General features: G+C 35.7%; 1 protein-coding gene across 1 annotated transcript in view; it reads left to right on the top strand.

Moving 5' to 3' along the window:
• The first annotated feature begins 3,071 nt into the window (after positions 1-3,071).
• LIPI (lipase I) overlaps positions 3,072-11,422 on the top strand; it is a 17,372-nt gene continuing 9,021 nt past the window's right edge. The window contains exons 1-5 of the mRNA XM_003202864.4: positions 3,072-3,327; positions 6,443-6,819; positions 7,991-8,099; positions 8,915-9,016; positions 10,339-10,428. Of these exons, the coding sequence (XP_003202912.2) occupies positions 3,249-3,327; positions 6,443-6,819; positions 7,991-8,099; positions 8,915-9,016; positions 10,339-10,428 (757 nt within the window). The 5' untranslated portion in view covers positions 3,072-3,248. The remainder of the gene's footprint in view (positions 3,328-6,442; positions 6,820-7,990; positions 8,100-8,914; positions 9,017-10,338; positions 10,429-11,422) is intronic.

Raw genomic sequence — 11,422 nt, 5'->3', positions numbered from 1 at the left:
TTTTTTTCAAAGGAGTACATTTCCAGAGGTCATCTTGATGACAGCAGCATAAGAAATCTTTTCAATGAGTTTATTCTTTTCTCAAGCTTTGACTGTTTGCTTTGCCTCAATACCATTAATTTCTCACAAAGGTTCTCTTACTGACCAGTCAGGTCTCAGCTAATAACTAGTAACAAACCACATGTTTTCCTTCTATCTGTTTAGAAAGGGATTATCCATTTACAGGCATTATAAGCCTTAGTAGAACCAGTAGTGAGATTTAAATTTCTTCCAGACAGTCTATTTATTTTTCCCTTTGTAATCTTTAGAGGGCTTTTCAAAAAGAAGATTGATTTCATCTTGCCTGGCAGGAAATAGTACTCAAAAACTCGTCGGTAGAGGAGGGTCAGTATTTGTTCCAGAGAAGTGCCTTGGTTTACAAGAGAAGTCAGAATTCTTGTAAGAATATTTTTCAAGATTAGGACATTTTTGAGTAGAAGGGGAAATACGCATATCTGCAAATCAGGATGTTGCAATTTGTATGAGAATTTGATCTTAATTTTGAAAGCCATGCCAGGATTCCGTAGTATTTTTGGCTGTTATTTTATCTGCATCTTGGAGGGAAGGAACTGAAGTCTAAGTGCTATTTTCTTATCTGTAAATCTAACAGTCCTGCACTGCAATAAAATTTTTTTAGGTATGTTTTAACTTGAATACTTGGCAAGTCTTTCATGTTTTTGTAATAGCTGATGCACTGTGGGTTCTCCCAGATGCACCACTGTTCATTCAGGAGGGACTACCTTTACATTTCTGAGCTCTTGGGACATAAGCAGAGTACTTATGAGACAGTGAGGTGATCCTCAAGTGGTTTGCACAAGCCTCTTCAGAAGCAGATAACTATGAAATCTAATGCAAGAAGAATGTAACCCAAGAAAAGTATCGCACAGAATATGCAGTGAAGAGGCATGAGTAACACCTGAACTTCAAGGCTCTCACATCTGCTTGTGAACTTGTTATCTGAAGCTCACTGTTCTTTTGGGGGATTTATGATAGTGGGATGCCAGTGGAAGCCACTCTGTAAACAGTAGTTCAGATTTATGAATTTCCAAGTGGTGTGTCACTGTTAGTGAACAAAATTCCCCTTTCATGTGACAGTGGTCTATCCCACAAGTACTAGTTCAACAAGCTGATTAATATTACAACATTTTCTGAGCATTCATTTGGTGCTGAAAACGTTTGCAGATCTTGATTCCTGAGGACTTTAAAAATTTAATTTCTTTTTCATGAGTTGCTAAATTAATGTGGGCGATATATTATAGATTCTGTCAACATAGGCAAAGTACTTAACATGCATGTTAATTGGGCATATTGATTTTTACCTTAGAAGGATCTTGATTTTTTTTTTACTCCGTTCATATGTAAAAGAGCAAAGTATAGATATAAGAGCAATGGCATTAGGTATATGTAAAGGTGCATATATAAGATTTTCTTCTAAGATCAGTGACAGGTTGTTACATAAATACAGCAAATCATAGAATCACAGAACAGCTTAAGTTGAAGGAGACCTTAAAGATCATCGAGTTCCAACCCCCGTGCCGTGAGCAGGGTTGTCAACCAATAGATCAGGCTTGCCCATCATTCCGTCCAGCCTGGCCTTGAATGCCTCCAGAGATGGGACATCCATAGCCCCCCTGGGCAGCCTGTGCCAGTGCTTCACCACTCTCTGAGTGAAGAATTTTTTCCCAACATCTAACCAAAATTTCCCCTTTTTTATTTTAAAGCCTTTCTTCCCTGTCCTATTCCTATCAGGCTATGCAAAAACAGTTCTCTCCCTGCTTATAAGTTCTATTTTAATACTGGAAGGTGGCAATGAGGAGCCTTCTTTTGGCCAATCTAAACAAGCCCATTTCCTTCAACCTTTGTTCATAGGAGAGGTACTCCAGCCTTTTGATCATCTTCATGGCCCTGCTCTGGACCAACAGCTCCAACAGCTCTGCATCCTTCCATCCATACCTGGATGCAGTACTCCTGGTGGGGCCTTACAAGGCCAGAGTAGAGGGGGAGAATCACCTCCCAGCTGTGCTGACCACCCTTGTTTTGATATTTTCCTAGAGCTCATTACTGGTTCCAGTTAAGCATTTTCAGCAGCATTCATATGGAGGCCTGCCTAACTGTTGTTTGCTTGTATTCACTAAGATTTTCTTGTAACATTCATCTATATTAAAAAAAGCCAACCCTGGGGTGCATTAGGCTGTTAATTGCTAGACATCTGAGGTAAGGGACTATCCCATTCTGCTCTGTGTTGGTGGAGGTTGAATATTAGGAAAAAAGGTTCTTAATGGAGAGGATGGTTTGGCACTGTAGCAGGCTCCCCAGAGCTGCAGTCATGGCACTAAACTTCTTGGTGTTCAAGAAGTGTTTATGGGAGCTTATAAACAGAAGGGAGACTGACTTTACACGGGCACAATGGGGAATAGTTTTAAACTAAGAGAGGGGAGATTAAAATTAGATATTAGGAGGATTTTTTTTTTACTCAGAGAGCGGTACGGCACTGGAATGGGTTGTCCAGAGAAACTGTGGATGTCCCATCCTTGGAGGTGTTCAAGACCAAGTTGGATGGGGTACTGGGCAACTGGGCACCAGCCTGAGCTGGTGGGTGACAATTCTGCCCATAACAGCGGAGTTGGAACTAAATGATCTTTAAGGTCTCTCCCAACCTATACCATTCTATGATTCTTTTAGTTGAAATTGATGATCCTTTTTAGTCCTTTCCAACAGAATAGTCTATGATTTTATGATTCTCTGATTATTTTCAAGTTCTTATAGAACAATTCTTCTGTCACCCCAATGACTTTTTTGGCAAGTTTCTTTTATCCAGCTCAGTATTCCTATTACAAGTGAGTGACACACTTGAAAAAAGCAGACATGGGGAGCATCTAATGTGATTTACACCTAGTCACTCTGCTTCCTAAGCTCCGTGGGTGTAATGGAGTTGTCAGTAATATGTAACGTCAATTGCTTACGTGTCAACCTGGTGATAACCAAATAGAGGGGGAAATAGATTAAAGAAATAGTCCCAACTCTGAATGCCAGAAACCACCCTACCTTCTGAAGTCATTCAATAGGAGGAGTCATGAATTGCAGAAGTTTGAATACAGTTTTACTTTCTGCTTCCTAATCTACATGTCACCTACTTCATCAGTAGCACTCAGTTAAGTTAAAAATCTAGCATGCTATAAGGAAGCACTTAGCTTGTCACTCATTTCAGAATGTTACATAGTACTTTTCTCCGTTTCTGCATGTTAAAATTGTGTTTCTTCATCTGTTTGATGTACTGGGCGGAATCAGGTAAGAATTACTATCTTACTGTCTGTGATATGGACTCATGGCTTTATTAAGGTACTGAAAACTAATATTTCTTTATTTAAGTTGGCCAAAAGACTAAATCCTGTGTACTGTGCCTAATGAAGCAGAGGGTTGGTAAAGAGAATCTGATCACTTTGAAACTGAGCCAAAGGTTCTCATTTTAAAGTAAATAGAACAAAGTCTGATACTTTATCTCTTGCTGTACTTTGTACAGAGACACACTCAGGTATTTGCACCTTGTACAGAGGTAATTGTAAACTAGTTCTAGCATATTAAAGTAAGTTTGAAATTTATTGGCAATTTGCTATGTTGACAGCTTTTCAAGTTAAGTGTTACATTTTAAATAGTAAAATTTAGTTACGGAAAGGCACTGTAAACTTAAGATGCTTATGATGGCTCCAAACATACATAGGAATGTTGAAATTGTATTCTACCTGAGTTAAACTGCATATTTAACTACCCAACCCCTGTTTGTATTTTCTCACTGTACAGAAAAGTGTATTTGAGTACTCCCACGAAAGTGCACAAAGGGCAGCTGCGTACTGCTTCCAGGTGTCAAAGACAAAGAGGCATTTGAAAACCGTCCCCTTAATGATTCATTACTAAGCAATTTAAAATAGTAAATCGGCACGTTTATGTATAGTACTTACCTAATTCACAGTAATCTTTTTATTCTCTACTCATGTTTCACACAATTCTGCTCCCATTTCTCATCCTTAAGTAAATGAGTTTTATTCTGTTTGATGTTTCTCAGCAAGTAAATAGGATTCATTAGTTAAAATGTGTTCCCTGTGATAGTTTTTTCCTTTACGTGAACCAGAGTGCATCTCTGGTGTATGTCAGTGTCATTCAATTGATTTAGAAAAAATGAACTATTATTTCTGCCAACCAAATAATGCAATAAGAAATCAAAACATTTAGAGTGATATAAAGGAACTCATCAACATTTACAACATCTTATTAGAATTCTTTTTTATGTTAGAAATGTAGGAGTGACATTGTGAGGATCGGGGACTGAACTTGGATTTAAGAATATTAGGAAAAGGATGAAATAATTTCATGCTATACCTATGAATTTGGATAGTAAAATTGTAACAAAGTGCCTGTTCTTTTATTATGTAGTTTGTATGTGATGCTTGTGTGTTTGAATTTCTGGTTTTGTCATCACGCATTATTATATGAAAACTGGACATTAAGTGTGGAATGTTCTTTTACCATTTCAGAATCATATCAGTTGTATGACATTTCGCCAGGTTCCTGAATACCACTTTCACAGCTAAACAGTTCTTGATTTCAGAATTTTTCTTGGATAATTTTCCACAGTGAATTTGAGTTGCCTTCCTGTATCAGTAGTTAGTTAATAACCAGTCCAGTAATCACAATAAACATTTAAATTATTCAATGTCTAAATTAAGAGAACTGCTTTGAAATATGGGCAATTTTAACATTTTTCAGACACTATTCTTACAGGTATTGTCATTTATTATAAGGCAGTGATAGGCACTTTTGTCTTGTCAGTGTGAGACAGGAAGTTTCAGGCCATTTCTAAAATGCTGTAACTTCAATTCTATTCAGGTTTGCAAATATCCATTATTTTTTCTGATGTTCATTCCAGTGGTGACTGCTGAAGTCACTGTAGACATTTGGTTTGTCCTAGAAGTGATTGGTCTAGTTTCCTCAGATAGTGTTATTTTAGGAACTAGGTTAGTTTCCTTAAATTAACGTTTCGTAAGTTAGTATTATTAGTGTTCTCACTGCATCTTTACTGCACCTTAAGTTCGGCAGTTAAGTTCTGCAAACATTGCTTGGCTTTTAGTCCTCCACTATGATATCAAATATCTTTTTCAGATAGCTTGTAGCCCCTTGCGCTTGCATCCTTTGCAAGATGTAATAAATATAGGGAAAATGTGCAAATATAGTGAATTTGATTGCATGCTGCTAAAATAAGAGCTAGAACTTCCTCCCCCTTAACTAAAAATTACTAAGAAAATCTTTTTTTTTTTTTCTTTTTTTTAAGGAACTGAATAGGCACTATTCCTCTATTCCTCTTCCTAGTTTTGCTTTCTGGAATTTGACTGACTCTTGTTTCATAAAATGGGTAATAGCAAGAATATCAACATGGCTGCCATCAAATGTCAAACAAAAGGTTTACATAAAGTAGCCCACTAGAGAGGTCCAGAGGCTGGTCCAAATTTATTTGCTCATTAAATGGCTAAATGTATAGAGAATCTGGACTGATCATGCAGAAGAACTATGACAGGCAAAACAGTTGTGCCCAGAATCCTGAAGCCACTTTCCACACAATATCACCTCAATAGCCAAGGGTTCTTTTTGAACTCTTTATGGATTGACATTAATATATACACAGGAAAAAATAGAAATCTTTGTAGACTCTTTTGGAAATCTCCATCCTTATTTTGGTCCTGACTTATCTAAAGCTTAACCTGTTGTACCACAATTGTCTGAGTACAGAAATGCTAAACACTACATGTTTTCATATGGCCTCTATATGCAATGATCTTACAGCTTCTGCTTTTTACAGATCCAGAACGGTATCCTTTGCTTCTTTATTTGTTGGTAATGGTGTCCTTGTGGTGCTCCATAATTAGAGAAGGATGCTGGATCATTTTCTACTGTCAGACAACTGTTTCTTGTTGATATATCAACCAATAATGTGTAAAAGTTAGGAACTTTCACACCCCTGGCTGAAAAGAGGAAGAAAAAAACACAGCAGTCTTCCTGTTTATACAACACGCACTGGTTATGATAAAGGAAGAACCTACATTTGATGGTTAAGCAGATGATTTTATTGACACTAACTGCTAATTTGTAATTTAAAACAATTATGGTTCAGAAATAATTAGAAAGATTGTTTTCATACTTGTTTGAAAGAACATAGTGATATCTGCAAAGTAAATAGTTTAACTGGTTCTTTGACTTTCAGTACTCATGCTGGCACCTCATTCCAAAGACCTGTAGTGAATACAATGCGGGTTATTCCCTTTTAGTGGGTAAATGTAGAAAAGAAATTCAAGAGGTGATATTTCATGTGGTATGACTCTCCAAATTACTGTCTAATATATATATTTTTTTCCAGATGGGGAGGAAAAATGTCCTGAATTTACAGATCTTAATATACGCTATGCTTTATCTGGAACAGAACTTCAAGTCCAGCTACTGCTATACACATGGGAAAATCAAAATTGTTCTGAGAGACTCATTGAACATAATGTTACTGCATCTAAGTATCTTAATACCTCCAAGAAAACTGTCTTTGTTATTCATGGCTTCAGACCAACAGGGTCTCAACCGGCGTGGCTAGGTGAAATGAAGAAGCTCTTACTGTCTTCTGGGGATATTAATCTCATTATAGTTGATTGGAATCGTGGTGCTACAACTGTGATTTATACAACTGCTGTTGCCAACTGCAGAAAAGTTGCAGAAATATTGAAGAACTATGTTGACCAGATGCTGGTAAGGCGTAGAGCTGTATCTGTCTGAAGAAGTTTAAATAGCATAGTTTGTGTGAAAATGAATATTTAAAATATAGTTATGTCTAAAGAGGAGCACAATGAGCAATATTAAGTGATGTGTCTTTAGCAAAGTACTTACTAACTTTGCATGCAATTTTTATTTCCTCAACTTCTCATTTCTCTTTCACTGAATATATGTATGAGAGTGCATCTTATTCCTTTAGCCAGCTGGAATTTTTAGGTCTTCTGGAAACAGAGAAAGCACCAGTGAGAAGGTACAATGAGAGATATTCAAGTAATACGCAACAATAAAACTCTGCAAAACATCACACATTTTTACCATTAATAAATTACTGGAATTAAGGATTTTAAATGAAAAATCACTGACCGATATTTAAACATTTGTCTTAAAGTCACATATACTTTTGAATTCTAGGAGTAGTTGATGAAACAATTTTGGTGCCAGAGTTCTTCAGTGAGCCTTAAATTTATATTTTTAATCAAATGAATAAAAAATCTTTAGCATCTTTTATTCCATTTATCCCACAGTGATCTGTTCCATACTTGCTAGCTATTGAAAGGTCTGTGGTAATTCATTTTGAGATGCTTTAAAATTTCAGATTTTACTTGTCATCCCATCATATTGATAGATATTCTGACAGGTGGATTGACCCTATTGCAGAGTAGACTGTGGATTTTAGTTGTCTTTTTTTTTTTTGGAGGGTTCTGGTGGTTGGACAAGGGGAGGGGTTTTTTAATTAGGTACTGCTTTCCTTGGGGAATGGCCCTGAGCTTTGTTAATTGTGTTGTATTTTTAATTTATTTTACTGGAAAGATAAAGCAGAAGGTTTTTTCTCTCTAGTTCATAGTTTTAGTTCATCTGTCTTGTATCTGGTAAATGTCTTCCACTTCTGTCTTCATCCTCTCCTCCAAATAAGCTGGTGTGACTGGAAGAAATGTGACTCAAGCTTCCTTTCTACATTCTTATAGTCATTTCATGGTTACTACGTTATGTAATTAGTACAGAATTTTAAACTGAAACAAAGTTTGTAATTTCCATTTGTTTTTAAAGTTGCAGAGTTAGATATAGAACATCAACCAAATGCAAACATTAAATCAGTCTCCTGATGTCTAGTTAACTGTGTGTTTTGTTTTCTATTGTTTTCTCACAGGCAGCTGGAGCTTCTCTTGACTCTATGTATATGATTGGTGTTAGTCTTGGGGCTCATATTGCTGGTTTTGTTGGACAAAAGTATAAAGGCAAACTTGGCAGAATTACAGGTAGTGCTTTTAATCCCGATATATGTATTCTAATGTACTTTGCTTGGTTGTCATAGTTGTGGATCATATAGACGCTAGAATTGAAATAATGACAAATAAGTACTGGTTATTTAGAAACATACGATAAGGAGAATGCATCCATTGTATAAGTTAAAAAAATTCTTCCTTGAGGATGTAAGTTACAGTTTTAATTTCCCAATTTGTTCACTTCTAGTTTCCCAAATGAAAACTGAATGCTTTATCCACTTAAGCAGTATGCTGAGTTTCTGCGTAGTTGATGGAGTCTAAGATTTTCAAATCTCCTTCAGATGAAAATGTGATAAAAAATTAGTATTTCACTTATTTTCCTGTAACAACTGTTATGAATTCCAACGCTAACCTGTGAAATGATTGAGGCTTGGTTGAAGTTGTCTCCATCCAAGCTATCTCCATCTTGAGTTCTGGTGGCAAGAGTAGTTACATTTCACTTTTTATTCTCATGAAATATGTAATAGGAATGATATTTTCTGGGGGAAAAGAGAAAATGAGTTCACCTGATTTCATCCTTAATATAGTTTGCTTATAGTTCTGGAGAATGAGGAGATGAGCACAACTTATTAGGAGAGAGAGAAATTCAAGGGTCTGGGTTGATAAGTCTTGTGCTAGGATCTCATGCTTTTCTTAGCATGTAGAAGACTGGAAACTGTGCTTTTTTTCTTATTATTACCCCTAGAAAAATGTGTGAGTCAATAATAAATAATGCTCTAATGTTAGTCTTGAGTATAACTTTAGAAACAGACTTTAGGATGTGTAATGCTAGTGTTATTTTCATGTAGGTCTTGATCCAGCAGGCCCTTTATTCACTAGAGTACTACCAGAGGACAGATTGGATCGTACTGATGCACAATTCGTTGATGTAATTCATACGGATGCTAATGGTAATAACAAAACTTGAACTATACTATTTAAACTTGAGAAAAGGCAGGAAGGGGAAGGGGAATGAATAAGTTATTTTGAGAACATCTGTATAGTGTTACAGTAGTTTTGTGTTATTGTGTGGAATGCTGGGCTGTTGATTCCTGACAACATGTACACTGTTAAAGTCTCTTGTATGTTATCATGCCTGTTTGTCAAGTAAATGAAACTCATCTTCACTGATGAATTAACCAATCATGACCTGTTACTGACTTATTTAGTTTCATAACTGAACCTGAAAATATTGGAGTAACTCTCACTTCCAACAGCTAACTGAAGGCACAGGTAGATAACCAGGGAGTCATGAATCCATTGAATGCCATGCAAATGCAGTCATTTATGTCAAGTTTGTTATAGCATATGCCTTCTGAATAAAAACAAAAAAGAACTTTGCACATTGAATAAAACATTCATATTGAATTAATTTATGATATTATTCTTTGCAGTATAGTTTAGCATAAACATCCTTTTACTCTGGTAGTGTGTATGAACTTGAACGTTGCAATTCAGTCATTATCACTGAGTTAAAGCCTGTTCTCAGAAAAACAGTCTCAGTTCTGTCATTGAACAGATCTACTGCTTAAAATTCAAAATGGAATCTCATTATTGTAATGATGTTGTAGTCTACTTCATCTGTACAATAATCTGGTTTTGTTTTCTTCCCAAAAATATAAAGTAAACCTTTCAAATCTACTTGTCACAAATTTCTTATCAGTTTCCTTAATGGTACTAATATGTAGCATCTTACTATACAAACTCATATATGAAGCTGTAAAACACCAATTTTTGTAACACTCCCATTAAGTGAACAAAAGTAAGGAAGCTAAAAAGGAAGTTAGGTCAGATAGAGCTAAATCTCTCTGTCATAGGACAGAAGTTTGGATTTTTCTACTTCAGTGTTTTGTTTATATTAGTGCAGTTCAGAATCCAATCGTGCAAAAATGGGAAATCCTACTCAATTATACATTGGTAAAGAAATTTTGTTGCTACAGAGAACATGAATTTTATAAATGTCTTTGTGCAAATGTGTCATATTTACAGTACTACAGAGTTGCTTCTGTTCTATCCATTTTATATAGCTTAACAGGAGTCAATAAGAGTGAATAACGTTCTTAGAAGGAGGAAAGAAGTCATGAATTGTAACTCAAGATGAATCTCATTTAAAGAAAGAACAATATATTTTAAAATATTTTCCTTAAAATTTCCATATTATTTTGTAGTGCAATCAGATAATAAATTGATCACTGGGTAATTTTGCTTATGTTTTAATTTGTGATATTTTTAGCACTAGGTTTCAGGAAACCTTTAGGAAGCATTGATTTTTATCCAAATGGAGGAATGAATCAGCCTGGTTGTCCACAAACTGTATTCAGCGGTAAGTAAAAGTTTGCTCAATTAAAGGGAAAAGACTCCAAAATTAAATAAGAGAAGATTAACCTGAGTTCAATGGATACTGCACATACCCAATAATATGGGGTCTGAGAGCATTTCTTTTTCCTTTCCCATTCAAATTCAACAGATGAGTTGAGCAAAGATATTGTGGGGTTTTTTTTTGTTTGTTTTTGTTTTTAATAAAAAACTTCCCAGAACCATACATATTCCACTGTATCTTTATTATTGCATACATAATCTGCATGTAGTAATTATTATCTTCCTGTGTTTATATATGGCCAAGTATGAGGGAAGATATTGTGGGGAAAGATGTGAATGGTTTCGACAGGGTTATCTGCATATGACATGGAAAGCAAGGGTTTGAAGTCTTTACTATGTTTCTTAGGTTCCACCTGGTTGGCAAAGATGTCCTAGGTTTTGAACAAGCACTTTTATATTCATCAAGAAGAAAGCACTTTATTGCACAATCTTTTCCTGCAGAATTGTGCTTGTTTCAGCCTCCATAAATCAGAAGAAAAGTTGCTATCATTTTTATTTACTCATTTTTGGTATATATAGGAATATCCATATTTCTATTACAAACTTGCATGCTGCTGGTATGAGTTAGAGCTGCTTCAAAAATATAGGGCTTCCACATGGGTGCCTGGGAGTATGGCACAGTCCCTTAAGAGGGATCATCTTTACCTACACATTTCTGTTTTGCTAGGAGGGAAAGGATTTTATTACCCAAAAACCTGGATGAAAGAATTTCTAAAGTACTACTCAGAGTAGCTTTTCTACCTAGATGTTACACATAGCTAACTGACCATAAGGCCAATTGTAATGCAGGCTCGAGCTTGATAATAAAGTGGTGATAATTTGACGGAGTGTAGTAGACAGACTGTTTCTTGCATATAAAATCCTGCAGACTTTTTTCTTCATACCTGTAATATTCGAAACAGTCCAATTTCTTCCTGCTGTGTTTATGTTTTTTTTTT

This window comes from Meleagris gallopavo, chromosome 1 (genome assembly GCF_000146605.3).
Source record: "Meleagris gallopavo isolate NT-WF06-2002-E0010 breed Aviagen turkey brand Nicholas breeding stock chromosome 1, Turkey_5.1, whole genome shotgun sequence".
Lineage (NCBI taxonomy): Eukaryota > Metazoa > Chordata > Aves > Galliformes > Phasianidae > Meleagris > Meleagris gallopavo.
Note: the sequence above shows the minus strand (reverse complement) of the source record. Positions and strands in the feature narration are given on the sequence as shown.